This window comes from Cinclus cinclus, chromosome 17 (assembly GCF_963662255.1).
Source record: "Cinclus cinclus chromosome 17, bCinCin1.1, whole genome shotgun sequence".
Classification (NCBI taxonomy): domain Eukaryota; kingdom Metazoa; phylum Chordata; class Aves; order Passeriformes; family Cinclidae; genus Cinclus; species Cinclus cinclus.
Window position 1 is genome coordinate 3,403,592 of NC_085062.1, and position 20,843 is coordinate 3,424,434.

Here is a 20,843-nt window from a genome sequence, read left to right on the forward strand (position 1 = left end):
CATGGCGGCGGCGGCGCCGGGCCTCGGGTTTTACTTCGTTCTCATCCTCCTTCTCCTTCCGCCGCTCCGGGCAGAAGAGCCGGCCGCGGAGCCCGCAGACACTCGTGATGCCGCACGGGTTCGCAGCGCGCCGGCCCCGATTACGGACGGTGGGTGCCCTCCCGGCGCTGCGGGGCACCGGCTGAGGCCTCCCTCGGGCATTCCGCCTTCGGCCTTCCCTTCTCATTGCGGTCGCCCGGGATTGGCACAACGGCCCCGCTTCTCCCGGGGCTTCGCTGCAGCGCTGCTTGGCCCCCCTGGGCAGCTGCAGCCGAGGCTTGGAGCCTCCTCAGAAAGGCTCAGCGAGCCCCCGGGCAGGCTGATCCTGGAACGGACATCCCAGAGCTCGGCATCCCACAGCCCTGAGGGCCGCTGGGGGTGGAGGGCAGGGCCTTGCACACCCCGAGCTGGCTGCACGCTTTGCCCCAGGGCTCAGTCCCAGCGCTGTGGATACATTGTCATAAAAACAGAGCTCACTAAGTTTGCTTACTGTGTTCTCAGAAGGTGTTTCCCACTGTATAATTGGCTACACTTTTATATCTCGGTGGTGTTGCCCTCAACTGAGTTTTCCATGGGTTGCTTGCCAAACGAAACCCACCCCAATGCTACCTCCTTAGGGAAAAAGAGATTTAAATCTCTAATCTCACAGACATAACCTTGCAATCTAATCATCCGTGTTTAAACTTCTCTTGTTTACAGGGTGAGCTAAGGATCCAGGGCTAAGCTCAGCCAAAAGAACAGTCAGAACTTCAGAGATTCCAGGAAATACCTGGATACTGTTCAGGTGGTCAGAGAACATCCAGGAAAACAGACAGCAGTCAAAGCCAAATAAAAGAATTACTTATGAAAATATTCTTTGAATGAATTGAATTATAAAACACCAGCCTTAATTTTCCTCTGTGCTATTCTTAAGTCTAGATTAATTATAGAGCAGCAACTGTCATAAACAGTTCAGTGGAGTAGTATCTGTTCTTTGAATTTATAAACTTGAAAATCTCAGAGTTTCAAGAAGTTGCCAAGTGTGTATCTTATTGAGCCAGTTTACAGAATTATTAGAAGTTACTCTGCCTGTGATTACAATATTTCACAGTATCTTAAAACAGAAGGAAAAAGCAGTTTCAGAGAAGTCAATTATGGTTGTGTTGGCACATCAGGAAAATGTGTTCCTGGACCCAAGACAGCCTCAATATTAGTAAACATCTCTCTGCTCTTTTAAAATGTTTTATTTTTTTTTTCCCCAATAAGCTGAAACAAGCAGATAAACACACCTTGTTTGTATTTTTTTTTTCCTCTGCAGGGCTGAGTAGGTTTTAACACCTCCAAAATCCCTACTGAACTGGGGGTTTGTTTCTCAGGGAACAGATTTTAGTATGTCTTGGTTTTGTCCACGTGTTCCAAAGAAATTTGCTCAGCAGCAGAAAAGATGTCTTTTAAAAATAACTTCAAGGAAACATGAACATTTGGAGAAAACTTTTGACCACTGCCAAAACCAGGGCGAGGTGAAAAGTGGAAGTGTTTGGGACATAAAGTGTGGAGTCCCCACTGCAGCTCTCCTTTTGCTCTCTGCTGCAGTTGCCAGGCTGTGTGTCTGCGACCTGCTGGTGGCACAGTGTGATGTCAACTGCTGCTGTGACCCCGACTGCAGCGCCGAGGACTTCAGCCTCTTCACCACCTGCTCGGTCCCTGTGGTCATGTGAGTGCAGAAATAACCAGAAATTACTAAATCCTTGTTCATTTGCTGCCTGCCTTTGTCAGGGCTCTATCCTCTCCTCTGACCCCCTTTCACCAGTCCCTCCTGCACTCTGGCCCCAGCCAGGCAGAGCAGCAAATCCACCTCCCCCTCATTCCCTCTTTTCTCCTGCTCCTTGCTTTCCTCCTGTTTCACTCTGCTCCTCTCTGTGGGGATTTAGGTGGTGATGCTTTTTTTTTTTGAGAGGGGGGGGGAAAGAATGATACATCTTCAGACTTTCATCAGTGCAGTGTGTCTGGTATTTGATACCAGTCTGGAAACTGGACCAAACTGGCTCCTTCTGTAGATCATCAGTTTTTATCAGTAAATTTATCACTAACCTCTTTGATTACATTTATGATATCAGCTACACCCTTAATTCAGAGCATGTTGAAATAGTGTGAGAATTTTCTGACCCTAATTTTAAAAGTCACCATCCCAACCTGCTCCCTCACTGCCACTTCACAAACACTATAATTATTATACCAATAAAATAAAGCCAAGAGTTGTTTCTTTGCTATTTAGTTTATCTGAAAACACCTTCAATTCCATCTCAAAGAGGAGCTAAAAAAGCTCATTTCAAAATCATCCTGTGTGAAAAAAATCTCTTGGTGACTTCTCAGAACAATAAGTGCAGCTTTTCAACCCACCTTCTGTATAAATTATGCCAATCTGAGCACTGGGGTTTATTCTTGGTGCATTGAAATTTGAATTAGCAGTCATGCCAGACTGTGGTTTCTTATTGTACTGGCACACAAAGACTCCTGCTCCCCATTTAGAGATATTTATATAGATCAGAAAGGTCTAATCAACGTCCTCCTGAGTGACACTTTAATTGCCTCGGGTGACTGTGCTGCCTTTGTCACCTAGAAATGCCTCAAATGAAGTTGTGTTTCTTAGCCCAAATTCTTTTGTTTATTTTGCATGAAAAAACAAGGGATTTTCAGTGTCTGCAGGTGTTGTGGGTCTCATTGTTTACATCAGAGTTTATCTACATTTGCATATTTGTGTTATTTTGGCTGATCCCAAGGCAGTGAGGTCTCTGAAACAGCAGCAGGAGGGTTTGATTTATGATGGGATCCTATTAACAAATGACTCACTTCATGGAAGAGCTTAACTCCAGGCTTCAAATTTTCTAGAAGTAATTTCACTTCTCCAGGGCCTGTCCTTAGCTGCTCCATCCTGCTAAATAGCAGCTTCATAGGGATCATCAGCTTGTGTTTGTAGCATGTAGGACACACCAGTGCTCCCAGGCTCTGAAGTGGCACATTCTCCTGCAGTTCTGGGCTGTTGATGAGCCCGTGGCACAGCCTTAAACACTTTTCCAAAACAGCCTGGGTTATTTCACCTCCTGTTCCTCACTCTGCCATTTCTTTCACATGCATCTCAAGCAGGAGTTTTTCCCATTCCCTGCTCAAAATGAATATTATTCCAAAATCCACAAAACTGACTTGTTTTCCTGCTCTGACATCCCACTTAGGTTGTAGAAATCAAAGTGCTGCTGAGCTGTGTGTGGTGCAGCTCTGCATTTTTGGGGTCTCAACCATCTGGATCCCACCCAAATTGGTATTTTCTCTCTCATATTATAACTGGTTTTCCCTCCCTCAGTCTGTTTCTTACCTTCCTTCATGTTGCTGCTCATAGTTCCCTCTGCTGAATAAAACATATGGGACAATTCTCTATTATTTATTATTAAGCACAGAGTATAAAACAATAGGAACTTCCTAAGGATGCGTGACTGTTCTACAAATTATGTTAAACCCAGTAATTTCATGCTTTTTAAATTTTTCTAGTACTGCCTCAGTAGATGAATTTTAAAATCTGATCAACTTCTAGTGGATCATTCATTTATTTTGTTTCTTTGCAGAGGTGACAGCCAGCTGTGTAGTCAGAAAGCTGCTGTGTATTCTCTTGATGTTGAAGCAAATCCACCAGAAAGGATATTTAAATTAATTGACCAAGTCAATCCCAGTATTTTCTGCATTCATGCTGCAAACTGTAAGTAGAGTTGTAGGCAATGTTAAGCACTGTGGTGTTGTTTATTGTAAGGTACCAGAAAAATGCTCTATTTAAAACTATTTTTATTTTATTCAACCTCTCAGGAAACTGCTAACTCTGTCTGCTCACAGTCCCTATGTTGTGATTCTTTCACTTGTGAAAACATGGAATTAAACATCTGGTACTCTTGGTCTTCTCTGTTGAAAAAACCAAAATAGATTGGGGGATATTTTTTGTAAATAATTTAGCATCTTAAATAAATAATGTTCAAAGTTCTCTCATTGTTGCTAAATATTGTTTCTGTACCATTTTCCCCCCTTAAATTATCTCCTTCTTTAAATATTTTGACAGATGAACAAGCTCTGTATCTCAAATCCCCTGAAATCCCAACTCCAGAAAATTTTGATCAGTTGCTTGAAAAATTTGGAGGTGCTTCTTTCAGGGCTGAGCCTGACAGCTGGAATTTGGATACAGATGCTCAAAATCCCCCTGAAGCAAATGAAACTTCCAGATATGAGGTAAATTATCTCTGATTCAATAGGAGGTAAATCATATTTGATGCAATTAGTATTAGATTATTCCAAAAAGAAGAAATCATCATTGTTTGCATCTGCTTTTAAATAATGCAGTTCTGCTGGAAGAAGAAAAAATTATGTTTAAATATAGAAATGTAAAAAGAAGAAATATAATGTTTAGTTACTTAAAAAGTGAACTACATTTTAAAGATCTTTGAAAAATAAGTTACTTGGGTTTTTTTGCTTTTTTCAACATAAAGCTGTAGCAGTAGCTGAAGAATTGCTGCACAAAGCAGTATTGAGAGATCCAGTGGAAATAAGTATTGCTTTTATTAATACTTGTTGTTAATAAAAATGCTCTGAAACTTGAACTTTCCATGGTTTGAAACACAGCTGTGTACCTGACTGTGGTTTTTATTTGGCAGTATGGGGTTCCTGTGCAGACAAAGGATGCATTTCTAAGGCTGCCAAGTCCTGTTGTCTCCTCTTGGTGCTCTGATGCAAACCCTGCAGGTTGGAAAATGCACTTGAATCTCAATTTTTTTTTTTTTTTTGCTTTCTAGTATTCTGCTCTGGCTTGAGATTAGTCAGTCAGAAAGATGGCACACTCACCATGGATAATTCAGCTAAAAGTTCATAAACAGATGATTTTCAAATCACTCCTGTTTCTCTGTTTGGTTTGTCTGTTTTAAGACACAGAATGGAAATTATGCTCCATCTCTATTATAAACATTCAAAGTGACATATGTAAATCCCTGAAGCACTTGTTAAGGTGTTGTTTATCCAACAATAAAACGTCCTGTTTGGCTTAATTGATTTAATCAAACAGTACAAGGGTGACACCCTGAGGGAGGAGGGGTTTGCACCAAGCCAGCTCTGCCTAGGCAGCCTTTGGCAGCTTCCGTTTGCCCAGGGGTTCCTCTCACCAGCCAAATTTGCAGGCTGAGCTCTGTATTTTAACCTTTCACACAATTTCCTGAAAATCTGCAGAGGTGGAGGTGGAAAAAAAAAAAAATAGTCACAACTAAACCCACACCTGCATTTTCCAAACCCCACTGTCATCATTAAATGTGGTCTCATAAGTGTCGTGGTGATTATAGGACTGAAGTCTTTCGTGGAAAAAAAAAATGTTATTAAGAGATTCAAAAGTTAAGTAGTTTTCATGAAGCTTTTTCTACTTGTTAAGAAATAATATTTTTTCTCATAGCAAGTTTTTAAGAATATAGAAAGTTTCATTCTTCAAAGCTCACATAAAACCTTCTCTGCAATAGAAATGACATTTACTTTCAGTTTTGCTTGTACCTAAGTTCTTCTATTGTTTTTCATTTATGGTTTTCATAATTGCTCTTTCATTTCCTCCAGTAATACTTGGTGACTTTTTTTTTTTTCCCAGGGTTTTTAGTAAACCAAGCCACAAAATGCATTAGGTCAGTAAGTGTGGAAAACTGTGACAGCATTCAAGCACTTAGCATGTTGTTTTATATCAACTCCAGCATTTTGGCAGTAAGTATGATTTGAAACAGTCATATAGCTGAAATATTAATATTTTATATCTTTCTGCATCTGCAGAATGAAGTAACCTCTGTTTACTGAGGGATGGTGTTTTATTTCGATTTTTAAACTGTGAGTTGGGAAGAAACAGCAGACTTTTAGAAGAAATGTCTCCCTCTGCAGTAGACTTTTATACAGAAAGCCTTTGGGAATGTTTTTACTTCAAGCTTTGGTTACAAAAGCATTTGCTGTTCTCTGCTTAGCCAAATATAAATAATATAGTCAAAGATAAATGAAAACATAATAGTTTTGAAGAGCCAAGGTCATACCACTGAGCTAGTGCAGTTTCACATTTCTGTGCATGTTCAGGCTTTTCCAAGAAGTCCATTTACCAGAACACATCATTCTAAGAAATCTGACTTTTAAAGGATTGGTAAAACTTTGTACTGAAAAAAGAACCTGTCAGTTTTAATCCTTTGCATCTGCCCCTTTCCTCCAAGATTCAGTTTTTGGATAGTGGGGACTGGCACAGCCTTCTTTATGCTCCCAAAGAGCATGACTGAGAGCAAGTTTCTTTGGATCCTGTCTGCTAAAATCCAGTCTGGGGTTATTTTTCAAAGCTTTGCCTCCTTTTTCATCCCTTTCTGATCTGGGGGAATGATGTCTTCTGTATAAATAAATCCCCTGTAAGGATATTTGTGAAGACAAAGAAAACTCTCATGAAAAAATGAAACTGGAATACATCATACCTTAACTTGATGGCGCTTTCCAGAAGCTGAAGGTCATAAAGAAGCAGCAACCTCCCCACCATTAAAATTATTTTAATTTATGTAATTTTATTTAAATTAATTTAATTAGCAGTGAGTAACTGCTTCAAGACCCCTTCCAGCCTGCTCACAGATTCCAAAGCTCCCAAAAAAAAGGAAAACCCACTAAGCAGTTCACACCATCACAGGTGGGATCATTCTCCTACTCTTTCAGGATCTCATTGAAATCAGCCAAGCATTGCTCCCAAATGTTGACTTTTGATCCTCCTGCTGTGGAAGAAGTGGAGAAAACACTGCCTCAGAAGGGCTTTGAGTGTTTCCACATCCTCCCAAAATTAATTCTTGTTGGCTGCAGGAATAAAAAAATTACAAATAATAACAAGGGTGGCTCAGGCCAGGCTCCAGCAGCTGAGGGGGTTTAAAGATGAATTCCTTTTCCTGATGGAGAAGTCCATAAACCCTTATCCCAGTGCTGCTTTGCCAAGGCAATTGCTGAGCTTGGGAGAGGTCAGAGTTCTGCCCAGAGCACGCTGGATATCAGGGAGGATCAGACAGAGGAACTGGAGAAGGCTGAGAAGCTGCTGGAGATGCTCTGTAGGAAGGTTCCCTTCCCAAAGGGAGCTGGAGGTGGGATGTGACAACAGAATTGTGGTGGCACTGGGGACGGGGTGGTCACAGGGCAGAGCAGGAGCCCTCCCAGTGCCAGCAGGTGGAGCTGCCGGCAAAAGAAACTGCAAACCAGTAACGGAGGGAGCCTTACTGGGAGCAGTGGGACAGCGGGTCCTACAGAAAGCCCCATCCCCAGGAGCCCTCCCAGCCAGGATGGGCAGCAGGAGCGAGAGCAACGTTTTGGGAATTGTTGCAGATAATCTCTGCTCTCTGCCCTGGCCTGACCAGCAGATCCACGGAGTGCTGGGGATTCCTGGAATCTCCCAAGAGGACACTCCCAGTGGTGCTTCACACACAGCACGGTTAGCGGGGAGTGTGCAGCTGCCAAAGCAAGGAGCTGTTCCTGCCTCTCCTGCCTCCCTGTCAGGGGGGGAAGCTGAGGCAGCAGCGTAGCTGCAATGTGTCTGCCAGTGACCTCCAGAGACATCATCCATCACCCAGCCATGGATAAACAGAGCTGTAGGAGTGGTGCTCACTGCTATCCCAGTCAGAAATAGAATTGTTCCCTGAAGGATGAGTCTCATCTTTGCAGGGACTTTCATCCAGCTCATTCTGATGGCTGGGCTGTACCTTGGGATGATCGATGTGTGACAAACTGTACCTGCATCATCACCTTCAGGTCTCCAGCTCCCAGGAATGTGTTCCCTGCTGGCATAGGAGATGAGTCACTGCTCTCAGTATCCCATCATCATTCTGCAGAATTGCTTCATGATCAGAGTCCAATCCTTAGCCCCTTCCCAAAGATGTGACTCAAACATTCATTGGAAAGTCAGGAAAGTAAAACCTTTGACAAAATGGTGCTCCATGGGAGTATTTTACAGGCCTGATTGATGACCTTAGTCTGATATTTCTGCCTTTCCATTAAATACTTTTGTGGGGAGTTTTCAGTGGGGCAACACATATCCATGTGCTGTATAACAAGAGATATATACTTGCTTCTGTTTTATTGGTTTAGAGACCATGAAATTATGGAAAAGGGCAACAAAAGCTCTTCATTTATTTGGGAAGCACAGCCTGGCAGGTCTCCTAAACTGGTGGTCTCTGAATAATTCTAGGAGTCAGAAAAAGGAGGGGATTGGATTGTAGCAGTTCTTATCCCACTTCCTGGATACTCTGGTTTATATCCAATTATCTCCATAACATAAAAGTCATTGTTATGAGAAAGAGTTAAATAAACAAAGCCTTACCTGCTTTACTTGACTGCTATGTGCTATAGGTTAGACCTTTGCTACTGCTTTAATTTGTCCTCTCATTCTCCCTCAGGTGCCCAAATCAAGTCAGATGGTAAGTATCCTTCTAAATTAGTTAGAAAAGCTGTGGGCAAAATTTTTATTAAGTTATAGTCAGTGGGAATTTTTCACTGATTGATCAAATCCTTTTAAAAAATTACATCATTTGCTATCAGTAATGATACTTAGCAACTCCAAGATAAAATGTTGCCTGCAAACATTCAAGCCTGATAGATTCCTTTCATAGAACACTCCCTCTTTTCAAGAAAATCTCTTTATTTATTTAAGCCCAGACCTTTTGGTTGAGCTTCAGCAGCACTTGTAACACAGCAGTTGTTCAGAGAATTACTGTGTGCTGTTGCTGTGGAACAGAACCCAGAAAGGTCACACACATAATAACACACAAAGAACCAAAATTAATTATACCCAGTGTTCAGAGCTGACATGAGTCTGTTTTTCAGGTGAATATTACTGTCCAGTCCATAGCTGTCCAGTCTCTGAATGGAATGAGGACTTTACTGAGCAGTAGTGATGTCCTGAGGCTGCCTGTGGTTTTGGATGAACTGTGCATCAATGCAGTTCTTGGGGTAGGTCTGGCAGCCTTTTCCTCCTCAGAGCTGATGGAAAAGCATCTATGCATCAAATCACTTCTGATTCCCAAACTGCAAAGCTGTCAGGAAGGCCTTGCAGTTTCCAAATATTGTGACATCTCCAAAGCAAATGTCATGGGAGAAGCACTGATTTTGGATAAAAGGGAGTGTTTTGCAAGAAAATAATAACTCCGTGCAATGTAACATTGAGCCAGGCTGAAATCCTGTTGTTAATTCCGTGTATGTGGCAAAACAGACAATGACATGAGTTTGGAATTTACTCTATGCTTGGGAGAAGATGATTCCAGGTGCACTAATGACAGAGAAAGGAATAGATGCTGCACATCATCTTTTAATTTTCAAGTAGATGAACGTTGTGTCTGTGCTCAGGTTTATCAAGAAGTGAGTTGTGAAGAGGCTCTAGCCTCTAGAGGATATAATCCATCCCCACCCTGGAGCTGAGTTTCTTAAGAAAATACTTGCATGGTTTAGTTTTTTTTTTTCTATTTTCTCTCATGTATTTGTTCAAATTAATATCTAAACCATTTAATTTTCAGGTGAATTATCACATTACCTACACAGACACAGGAGAAATAATAGAAGCAGCTGCTGCTTTTGTCTTGGGGGCAATTAGCAAAGAAACACTTTCAATAGAGCAGAGCTTCAAAATCAGCTTCGCTCAGGTAACTGTGGAGATGTCATGGGTGACTTGGTGAAAGACATTTAATTACAAAACTTATTAAACTTGAATCAGAACAATTGTTAGCAGAAAGGTAAGGCAGAACTTTCCCTGAATACCCAGACAAGGCAGAATTTCAGAGCTGGGCAATAAAGGCCTCCAAAGTCTGTCACATCTACAAGCCCCAGCTTGTGATTATAACAGAGGAAGCAAAGCCTTACTTACAGTCTTGGCCTCATCTTTCAAGGCATATCATAATCCTAAAAAATGAAATATTTCTGTGTTTTCCAACCACTTCAGTGCAGGAACAAACCCCTAATACTCTCTGTTTACATTTCAGGAAAATACACAGCCAGTTCCTCTCAGTGGCAATCCTGGTTATGTTGTTGGGCTGCCTGTCAGAGCAGGATTCCATCCTCAAGGATATCCTTTCCCTGCTGCATTTCTGTTTGCTGCACTTGCTCTGGTCCATCCTCACACTCCCTTTCTAGCATGGACATCTATGAAATACATCTGTTCTCTACCAAAAATAAAAATGTGCTTTTCTGGCTATGTTTTAGGAAGGAATGACTCAGTCCTGACTGCAATCTCCTGGGACTGTGTAGTGAGGTACATTTAGCCCTTCATTGCACACCCTGGTGCTTTTTCACACTGTGAGAGGAATCTTGAGCCATTATAGCATTTACAGCTATATTTTAAGGATATGATTAAGGATTCTTTTTTTGTCCTGATATCCATCAAACGTTTCATTTCCTTTAACTGTGTCTTACATCTGGCATCATTCAGAGTAGTAACAAACACAGCCAGCTCACCATTCTGCAGAGCACATCCACCCAGGACTGCCTGGCAGCACAGGGAGCCAGAACCCCAGTATTATTTGGTTATAACATGATATCAGGCTGTAAGTTACGGTAAGAAGTAATTTTTAATTTTTTTATTTTATTTTATGTAATGCTTTTAACCCTTTGACAACCCTTTCCCTTAGGCTCTGTTCAGGTTCTGAGCCATTTATACAGTTGGAAGAGTATTGAAAATGGAGTATTTAATTATTAAAAATATCATTTAATTAACAATGGTCTTTCTCTTGGAAAGATTGTGTACATTAGCAACTGTAGCCAGAAGGCTTGAACAGAGCAGAGAGTAAGGAGAAATGATGACTGTGCCAAACCAATGGATTTTGCTCCGACTCCTGTTTTTTTGTTTTGTTTTCTGGAAGAATTACAGCAGCTATGAAATGCCAGCCTTTGGCTCAGACCCTCCTTGATGTGCTGAAGGGCCAAAGCTTCCCTGAGTATGTGGCCTCATTTGGGAATTCTCAAGCTCAGGATGTGCTCGACTGGGTGCCAATAACTCAGCTCCACATCTCACAACAGGTGAAAGTTAAACCACTTCCACCCCTCCACCCTCAAGAGATCTGTGCCCGTGCTGCAGCATCAGCTCAGTTTCACACCCTAAAAATGCAGGAACCAACTGGAGGAGAAAATGGGGCTGGGAATGCAGAAACAAGATGGAATAATGGAATATTCCATGAAGAGTGTTTCACTCTTGCTGTACAAGTTAAGTTTAATCAAGCTGGTATTCAGGCACCTCAGCTATGGATCAGGGCAGCATATTGGATACAAAATGAGTTGTTTAAACATAGGTTAGAATGTTGCTCTTCTGAGGTTGAAGCACCAGAGGTGACAGAGGAACAGAATCAGTGTTTCCACTCTTATTCCAGGCCAGGGTAAGAGAGAGAGAGAAGCACAATAGAAGATTGTGGATGATTTCTTGCATGCTTCTGCAGCTAAAGAGTGAATGGCTTCTGTAACCAGAAGGGTGATAGTTCAAGAAGAAATGTATAAAAATATTTAAGATTGTAACCTTCAAAGTTCTGCCCTGGCAGAGTTCAGGATTTTGTCCTGCCCAGCAAAGGTGTAGGGTCCAGCTGCTCTGGTAACCTCCTCAGTGAGCTTTCTGGGGACATTCTACCCTTTTAATAACGTGAATAATTAATTACTGTGATGGTTTCTGCATAAAGCAGACACTGAGATGGATTTCTCACTTTGCAGAGCCCATGCCAAATACCAGTGTCATTGGGAATAGAAGTGAAGTGGACTAAATATGGATCCCTGGTCAATCCACAAGCCAGAATAGTGAACGTTACAGCCACAATCACTACCACCACACTGAAGCAGGTATGTAATTCAATTACAGGATTTAAAATAAAAGAAGTGGCTTGTTTTCCTTGGCTATCAGCTGTGTGACAGTGACCCAGATAATCTCATTATCTAAAGGCAGCATTTCACATCAGAATGTATTTACACCCAGCAGTTCTCTCCCAGCTCAAACACAACTGTGGGCTCCTTGCCAAAACACACTCCAATAAAATCTATACATCATTTATGGAAAGAAACATGGAACTATATGAAAACAAAACAACCTTTTTAACAAATATAACTCAGACCAGATAAAAGAATTGTACAAATAGAAAACTGAAGCTAAGTCCTGTTTGTATTTTCATTGCAGCTTCCCTCAGGAAGGGAGAAGATTATTCCTATAACAAGTTCTGTGGTTTTCACTGACATTTCTTCACCTGCAGAGCCGAGCTACAAAGCTTGGCCCACCATTAACATCAAGTTACCCTTTGACTTTTTCTATCCCTTTGTCTAAGGTAAGTATGCATCCAAAAACCCCCATATTTCTGCTTTATCTTATTTTTAGCCCATTGTTTATCCTGTGACTGTGATGGGCCATCACTTTCTTCTAAGTTGTAAATACTGGGCTAAACTTGGCCAAGAGAGGAAGGGTGAGACCTTGTGAGGGTTCTCAGAAGGTTTAGGGTGAAGAAACCCCCATGAAGTGGAAAGTACCCAATTATAACTGCAAGAGAGGACAAAGGCTGCAGTTTGAACTTGCTGGTGGCTCTGGCTCAGTGACAGCCACCACCCCCCTCCAACACGTGGGATCCAGCCCCAGCCTGCCCAGCAGAGGCAGGAGGGGAAGGGAAGAGCACAGGAACACACAGGGAAAGCAGGTTCATTACCCCATAACAGCAGAGCTAAATTGCTAATTAAACTCATCATGTGCTATTAGATAAGGCCTCTACTTTATCTCATTGCATAGATGTATAAGCCACCTTTTTCTGGCTATTTTTCCCACACCACTAATTAATTACCTTTTTAGAAAAAATCTGAACAGTTGAGTTGTGCTTTCAGTGACCCCCTCCAGCCAAGTGGGGCTGAAATCCATTGGAGACACCTGCTGCAGTCACCATCTCTCAGAATTCCCACTTCAATCTCACTCTTCAGCTCTCAAACAGCCTCTCCACAGGGACACTCTAGTTAATACCTGAAAAAATTCAAACAGCAGCCTGGCCTTTTGGAATTTGCTTTTTCATGGCTTTTCTGGAGTCTGACTGTTCCCAGCAGTGCATTCACCTACATCTGTTCTTACATATTACAGTTCTCTTAATACATGGATTTATGAGCTGTGGAAACAAAGAACTTTGCAGCCCCACGGGCTGTGGAGGAACAGTGAAAAGGGAAGAAGAGATGAGGGAATGCAGTATCAGAACTGGGATCTGCTGCTGGAGCAAGGCTTTGTTTGATGTAAGATGGCACATGTTTGCCTCTATTTTGAGGCTGATTTCTTTGTCAGGGAAAGGAGCGGTGTGTTGGTGTTTCTGAAATGAATGTTATATAAATAACAAAGTGGTACAAGCAGCAACAGACATGAGGAAACTACCAACAGTATGAAAAGAATGGCTGGCAAAGAGATGTATTGATGATGAACAGGCAGCTGGTGGAAAAGAAATTACCTTTTCAGCCTGGGTTCTTATATTTTATACTGCAAGTTTGCTGCAAACAAAGAATGTTATCACAGAAAAAATATTTTAAATAAGTGGTACTTTTCTAGATGTATAGCTTGTAAAGATATGTGTTTATTAAATTATTTTGCAGTTTTGACTGTACAACTGTACAACAAAGGAAAGAAATGCTGTTTACAGGGACTGTGTGATTAATTTTCCAGTAGAACTATTTTTGCCATCCCGAGGTCTGATCAAAGTGGGGTCAAAGAGAAAATGTTTATAGAAAACACAATACAAGAGGAAGCAAAGAGACAGAAAAACCTTTCAGGTCGAGCTGGCAGATTCCAACACTGCAATCTTCAAGCAGAATTCCCACCTTGGAAAACTGGCCTTTTATTTTTGCTGGCTGAGGAGTCCATGCTGTTTCAATATGTTACTCAGCCTCTCGATTTCTTGCTCCTTTGAGAGACAAAATTCAAATAATTAACAGCCTGCAAGCAGCTTCCCAGGTTCCCACAGATCTTCCCACTGCTATAATGTATCTCCTGCTGCAGGAAAACAGCACAACCTGGCCAAAAGAAGTAGGACAGAGGTATGGACATGATTCTTTTGAGGAGGAGCAGCCCAGAGAGGCATGGGCAGGGCTGTGCTGCTTCAGCCTAGCTCACCCCACACTTTCAATGAGGAAACCAAGCCAACAGTGCCAACCTTGCACAAGGCAAGTAAACCCAAATTAAAAGTGTTTTTTTTACCTTCTCCAAACAGCTGTGTTCCAGTTGTTCCACCCTTGTGGCAAGTTTCAGGTTTGCTTGCTTTAACTTGGACACTTGTTGCTCTGAGCGGGTCTTCACCGATAAAATTATTCCTGTGGAAACAATTCACAGTAGGTTTGCTTTACATTGTAAAACAGCCACGAGCAGGAGTTCACAGCACACAGGCTCTGTGCTCAAGGAGTTAAACGTGTTCCTCTCCAGCTCAGCTTCTGTCGTCTTCAACCACCCTTCCCAAGTGCTTTCCTTAATGAGAAAGGGTTTTAAATCAGCCACAGGGGGATTTGGATACTGATACTCTGCTGGGGAGAGGCAGCCTGGTCTGGGAGCTGAATTAATCACCCTGACTGTCATTCAAATCCTGAATCTGAATTTGCTCCCTTGGCAGAGCCCTGGGGTGCAGCTGGGGCAGCTTTGCTGTGCTTTAGCAGTTTTAGGTGTGACAGCAGAACAAGGCCTGGGTCACAGGGCTCCTCCACCCCCTGGACCGATCACTCTGGCCCGGCAGAACAGGACCTGGCACATCCCAAAGGAGCAGGACCTGGCACATCCTCAGGGTCACTGGGCTTTGGCTTCTCCTTGCACAGCTGCAGTGAGAGCAGGCAGAGGTGTCACTTCTCTATGAGCACTTTTAGGTGATTCTGCACCAGCTCAGCCCCCGCACTGAAGGCATTTTCTTCCCACAAAAATAAAACAAAGCAGCTTGATGAGAACATGAAGAACATCACATCCTCCCTCCTGACACAGCTCCTCTGGATCATGGCTGATTCCAGTGCTCCAGGCACCAGTTTGGGCTCTGGAGGTTCAGTTCTTCAGGACAAAGCATCTCTGCTGCTCGTTTGCATTGATAACATCGACAGGAACCCTGCCAGAGCACTGACACCCAACACCCCAGTGCGGGGCATTCCCTTCATCCCTTTTTACTGCTAGCAGGTGGACATTGCATAAAGCTTGGCAGCGAGCCTGGAGCACCCAAGGATGAGGGGATTTACTTGTAAATGCAGTCTTGGTTTTCTGCTGTAAGGGGAGGCTCCTGTGGCTCCCACGTCCCATGCAAATCCAGTTTCTCTCTGACTTTCACTGTGAACTAAGGAAAGCCACAAGCTGCTCTCACATCTTTTCTGGCTGCACCTTCTCCCCGTTGAAAGGAGCTGAGGGCAATGGGCACACCCCCAGCAATCCCCTCCTCTGATCCCAGCTGTGTCAAATACAGAGCACCCACCAAAAGTGAGAACATAGGCACAGGACAGATCTTGAGCTGAGGTTTCATGCAGGAATTTGAGGTCACCTCATTGCCATATTTTTTGGAATCCCAAAATTCCTTCCTCAAGAAGGAAGAAAATATTTGCAGTTACACTTATTTCAGATATGTCTGAATTGACATCTATTTGCAACAATTTACAGTTACAACAATGAAATCACTAAAGTCTGATTTGGGGACATTTTCTATTTCTCTTTTTATGGCAAACCCTTTGAATTCAAGCAAGAAAGATGTAGACTAAGATGAGGGCATTCCCTGCAGCATCCCTGGAGGGGATAATGGAATCACAGCAGAACAGAGCATTAAAACCTTCTCTGCTGCAGCAGCAAATTCAGGAAGACGGGGGCTTGCCTGCCAAAAGGATCTTACAATGGAAATTCAGAACATGAGCCATCCCTTTCCAGGGGAAGGGTGCAGGAAAACAGATTATGAGGTTTTTTTTAGGGGGAATGTGCCTGGTTGCCATGCACCTGAGGCCTCACACCAACACAAGCAGCAGATTCCAAAGAAATTGCAGCCTGATTATAAAGCCACATTTCAGCCAGGAAAATCCACACAGGTGGAACTCTGAGTTTGCTGGGAGAGCAAGACCCCTAGGGTTGGGTTTGAGAAAGGAACAAAGCCCAGGTAATTCAGGGAAGTTTGGCAAATCCAGCCCAGCCCTGCACTCACCGTTGATAATCCGGGCCACCCTCCAGAGCCTCAGGAGGATCAGGAGCCCCACAGCCTCAAACTCGTGCTCCCGGAAGATGAGGACGATGTCGAGGATGAAGGACACGACGACAACGATCCCATCCAGCACCTCAAACTTGTGGTGGAAGAACTCCCGGCGGTAGACAAAGACTTTAAACCCCACCTCCACCAGGAAGATGGTTAAAATGGACAGGGAGAGGTAGTGGAAAACCTGGGGAAAGAGCACAAGTTTAAGGCAGGAAGCCCCACAGAGTGGGTCAGCATGGTCAGGCTGGAAAGTCTCTACTGCTTGAGGGCACCTCTGGTTTGGCTCCTACAGGAAGGGCTGAGGATTTCCCTTCTGTGACCATTGGCTCAGCAAGGCTGGAAGTCCAGGTCCTGCCTTGCCCAGCCTATCCAGGGGGCTTTGAGCCACCAAAGGGAGGGAACTGTTGTTCATGTTGATGTTTGCCCACATTTTACCTTTGGAGTTATATTATATCTGTCCGGATGGATGATTTTCAAATCCATGAGCAATTCCCCAAGAACCAACAAGGCATCCAGGATCACCAAGCAGACAACCCCAATCTGTTGGAGGAGAAGAACCAACATGAATCCCATCCCAGCACAGAGAGAGGAGCAAGAGGAGCCAATGTAGCCATTTGGCTAAGCACACCGATGCCCACAGCCCTGATTTGGCTGGTTGTGTTTCCTGGACATTTCCATTGCTCCCATTCCTGCTGCCCTGAGTGGTGGGTTATTCCACATGAACCACTTGGCTCCCCACCAGACCCCACTTGGCATGGGGAACTCGGGGACAGCACGTGCCACTGTCATGGTGATTGTGCACTGGGGCTTGTCTCCTCTCAGGAGACATCTGCACCTGCAGCAGGGTTGCTCTGTTCCAGCAGGACAGCTCAGCTCAGAAGCAGCTTCTGCTCTTTGCACCGTGGGAGCTCACACCCTCAGTGCTCTCCCTGAGCTCCCTCCCACAGAGGCTCTGCTGTCACAGATGCCCTTGGCTGGGTTGGTTCTGCCTCACCTGAAACCTGTGAGAGCTGAAGAGCTTTTTCATCATGTACTGGAAGGAGATGTGTCTCCTGGGGGGCTCCAGCTTGATCTCTGCATCTGGCTGCTTCTCCCCAGCCTCCTCCTCCTCCTCCTCCCATTTCCGATAGTCATTGTTCCATTGCACGGGGTCATCGCCCACCACCGTGAAGTGCTTCAGGTACCTGGACATGGCTCTGGATCAAGCTGGCATCACCTGCCAGTGTCTGAGGGACAAGAGCAGAGTATCACCTCCCTGTTTGGTGCCGACCAAGGATGACAAATTTTTCTTTTTTCACCCGGTGAGGATGACAAGAGCGTGACATTCCGATACAGCTGGCTGGGCCCTGCTGACGGGAAGTTGCTTCATGGTGATACCACTGGTTTTGCATCACCTCCCCCGGCACCACGAAGAGCCCCTTCTGCCTTCCCAGTTCTGTTTGCACCCTGCCGTGGTGCTCTACAACACAGAACTTCCTCACAAGGTATTTCCAAACTTCTCCAAACAAAGCATTGATTACGGGAGCAAAAAGCTCCGGCCCTTATCTGGTACCTCGTGATGGAGGTGGGGGCAGCTGCCCTTGTGTTACTAACACTCTTCCAGGGAAGCTGTTGATCAAGCTGGCTCCAGCATCCTCACCCTCTGGCCGCACTGCCAAGATGAGGAACAGCCATAATTTCCCTCCATTAACACCAATGGCACCCTGTTGTCTCAGCCTTGGCAGGTAAATTAAGCAGGTGATGCCCACATTCCAACCTGGCAGGTGGGTGACACTGTCCTTCACCTTCTCCTCCCGTCCAGAGCTGACCTCACCCTCGGGCATCCCGGCTTCAGCCCATCCCTGCAGGTGCCCAGCGAGGGACAGGACCATCAAACCGAACTCCTGATTAAGGCCACACTCCAGCAATGAAAACCGTATGAGCAAAACTCCGAGTTTGGTGGAAGAGCAAGACCCGGGGGCCTCCAGATGGGCAGCGTGCCTCCCTGCAGGAGAGGCTCCCGTGTTCTTGTCACAACCCCGACAGCATCCCTTCCTCTTTGGGCAGCCCTGCGGGGCTGCCTGGCTCACAAATCCCCCGAGGTCCGTTCCTACCGCCAGCACATCCCCGTCCCCCTCTGCGGGTGCCCGCCCTTGCCCAGAGCCGCTCGGGGATCTCAACACCCCTCTCGGGGTCCCTTGGCCCGGGCGGTGGGCTCTGCTCCCAGCTCCGGCCACCTCCTCACCTGCCCCACGGCGTCACTAGGGCAGCACCTTGGTTCTCCGCCAAGGGCGCCGAGCGGAGCGGCCTCGGGGCTGCCGCGGAGCCTGGAGCTGCCGGCGGATGGAGCATCCAGGACCTCGGGCTCCCCAACCTCCCCCGTCCCCAGCATTGACCGGAGCGGCCACGGCGACGCCCAGAGCAGGACGGAACCCGGGGACACGGCGGGACCCCGAGGGGCAGGACGTGGCAGCCCCGGGAGGGTGCCGCTGTAACCCCCCCATCCCAGCCCGCACCCACCGGGCCGAGCCCCGGTACCCTCCCGGCCTCCCCCCGCTCCCCGGTACCGTGCGTGTCCCGGCTGCGGCCGCCCCGCCGCCTCCCGCCGCCGCGGAGCCTCCCCCGGCCCAGCTCCGCCTCCCCCGGCCAGGGGCGGCCCCGCCGCCTCCTCCCCACCGCGCCCCGAGAAACTTCAGCAGGTCCCCGAGCCAGGCCCCCTTCCATCCCCGCTCCGACAGTTCCCATTTCCGCAGCATTTTTTCCCCAGGCTGCCCGCGGTTCGTCCCTCCGCGGGAGCTGCTGGAACAGGGCACGCCGGATGGAGTTTAAACTTCTTTTTTTTCATATTTTTTAAACTTTTTTTTTTTTTTTTTTTTTTTTTTTTTTTTTTTTTTTTTTTCCCATCATCCGAAACAACGGGCAAAGATCCAGGAGAGTCATGAACTTAAATTGTGACTGCCGATCCCAGAGAGAGCTGCTGAGCACGGACACAGATTAGTCCCATGAAGTCGGTGGAAGTCTAGGGATCAAGGCGAGCTCTAAAATCCAGGAATCGGGCCTGGATTAATCTGCCTCCATTTCTAGGCTCATGTTTTGTCAGAGGCTTCTTCCTGTCTAGGGTTCCCCTCCATCTCTCAAACACAAGCTGGTTTGGGGAAAACTCATCTATGAAAAGCCCCTGGGACCCATCTCTGGCACCTCTGCTGGGGCAAACTGGAAATATTCCTAATTTTCTCCAAGGAATAAACATTTCTTCAGTTGTGCACTTTTAAAAACCAAAGACGTTTCTTTCTTTGAAAGGATTTTCTCCTAGAGTGCTTAAAGCTTTTCCTGCAGCCTGAATACTTTCTAGCACCTCATCCAAAAGCACACATCCCTATTCTCCTTCCCAGGGAGATGGGGAACGAGCACAGGTGACACTTCCCTGGTGCTCCAAGTCCCCCATCCCTCAACTATCACCCCATAACAGCAACTTACAGAGCTCCGGAGTGGGACAGCAAAGGCACAGCCCTGGACCCGTGGCAGGGAGGTTTAACCTGGGGTTTTCCTGTTAATTTGGGCATTTTGGTTTCAGCTGACTCCAGTAAACAGCAATCAGGTAATGGGGGAAGATCTGCACCTGAGAGCTCATTGGATCCAGCCCGTTTTGGATGAGGACTGCAGGGTTTTAGGAGAAAACCCCCACCACAAGGGGTGTGTGTGAATGAAATCCCCATGTTCTCTTGTGGCCTGAGCTCTGCCAGGGACCAGGTCCTGATGTTCCAATGAAAATTGGTATGTTGTTGTTGTTGTTGTTGTTGTTGAAGTCAGCCTGACTCGGAGCTGAACAGAACAACCCTGACACATCCAAAGCAAAGCAGGAACAGGCAAGAATGACCTGTGTGCAAAACCAGCCTTTGAACAGCTGGATGGCAAGGACAGCCTCTTCACCTCGGAGAAACCAGAGGAACACCCCAGTGCCTCGAGGGACACCCAGCATGAGAGTGCCTCAGAACTCACCTCTCTATCCAGGGCACACAGCAGGAATTTGAGAGAATTTGGATTTACCAGAATTTCTTGCTATCTGTTGTGGAGACCTCTGGCACAGCCCAGTGCTTTTTCCCCACCCTAGTCCATTCTTTGCAGCATCCACAGAGCTCTGGGCCAGCAGGAATAAGTGCTGGGGTGTGGGGACATGAGCCTTGGGAGGCTCAGGGCTGCTCCAGCCATTCCATGGGTCAGCTAGATATTCCTACAAGTATCGCGATAGAAAAGCAATCAGCATCTCCTCCTCCTCTGATCAAAACAACCCAACCTCAACAAATGGCCATAAAATGTGTCCGAGCTGTCGATCACAACCTGCAGCAGGAGCAGCAGCTCCTTCCCTTCCCTAAGGTGGGACAGGACCCATCCACCTCCAGCCCCAGGAGCCTGAGCAATGACCCAACCTCAGGGAATGCAGCCAGGCAGAGAACACAGCCCAGAATAGGCACCTGTGTCACCGAAACTGCATTTGGGGAGAGAAAAAAAAACAAGCCATGGAGGACAAAGGTGTGGCACAGGCAGAGGCAGCATGGCTGGCGAGGAGGGGTGACCGTGTCCCTTCCAGAGCAGGAACATCTCAACTGTGACACGCAT

General features: G+C 45.6%; 2 protein-coding genes across 3 annotated transcripts; one reads left to right on the forward strand and one right to left on the reverse strand.

The window, feature by feature from the left end:
* The first annotated feature begins 1 nt into the window (after position 1).
* TCTN1 (tectonic family member 1) lies at positions 2-14,196 on the forward strand. Its single transcript, XM_062504663.1, has 14 exons — positions 2-149; positions 1,612-1,732; positions 3,636-3,766; positions 4,118-4,284; positions 4,707-4,794; positions 5,675-5,784; positions 8,472-8,492; positions 8,899-9,024; positions 9,585-9,710; positions 10,047-10,129; positions 10,477-10,617; positions 10,923-11,079; positions 11,758-11,883; positions 12,215-14,196. The coding sequence occupies exons 1-14, from the start codon at positions 2-4 to the stop codon at positions 12,356-12,358; spliced, it is 1,689 nt and encodes a 562-aa protein (XP_062360647.1). The 3' UTR covers positions 12,359-14,196.
* Positions 13,876-18,821, reverse strand: HVCN1 (hydrogen voltage gated channel 1). Of its 2 annotated transcripts, XM_062504124.1 has the most exons (6): positions 18,794-18,821; positions 17,242-17,473; positions 16,683-16,787; positions 16,200-16,431; positions 14,249-14,361; positions 13,876-13,955 (listed from the first exon to the last, which is right to left on the reverse strand). In XM_062504124.1, exons 2-6 carry the CDS (start codon positions 17,437-17,439, stop codon positions 13,890-13,892), a joined length of 714 nt encoding a protein of 237 aa, XP_062360108.1. In that variant the 5' UTR covers positions 17,440-17,473; positions 18,794-18,821; the 3' UTR covers positions 13,876-13,889. The 2 variants fall into 2 exon arrangements, with proteins under 2 accessions (XP_062360108.1, XP_062360107.1); XM_062504123.1 differs by lacking the exons at positions 13,876-13,955; positions 14,249-14,361 and having other exon boundaries at positions 15,830-16,431.
* Positions 18,822-20,843: the final 2,022 nt, after the last annotated feature.

What these genes read in the sequence shown, in the direction of transcription:
- TCTN1 (XM_062504663.1), top strand. Translation starts at nt 2, where the DNA reads ATGGCGGCGGCGGCGCCGGGCCTCGGGTTTTACTTCGTTCTCATCCTC. An exon ending in TCAACTCCAGCATTTTGGCA is followed by an intron (nt 5,785 to 8,471) that starts GTAAGTATGATT and finishes ATTCTCCCTCAG; the next exon opens with GTGCCCAAATCAAGTCAGAT. An exon ending in TGCCCAAATCAAGTCAGATG is followed by an intron (nt 8,493 to 8,898) that starts GTAAGTATCCTT and finishes TCTGTTTTTCAG; the next exon opens with GTGAATATTACTGTCCAGTC.
- HVCN1 (XM_062504123.1), bottom strand. Translation starts at nt 17,439, where the DNA reads ATGTCCAGGTACCTGAAGCACTTCACGGTGGTGGGCGATGACCCCGTG. An exon ending in TCAGCTCTCACAGGTTTCAG is followed by an intron (nt 16,788 to 17,241) that starts GTGAGGCAGAAC and finishes CTCCTCCAACAG; the next exon opens with ATTGGGGTTGTCTGCTTGGT. An exon ending in GATATAATATAACTCCAAAG is followed by an intron (nt 16,432 to 16,682) that starts GTAAAATGTGGG and finishes CTCTTTCCCCAG; the next exon opens with GTTTTCCACTACCTCTCCCT.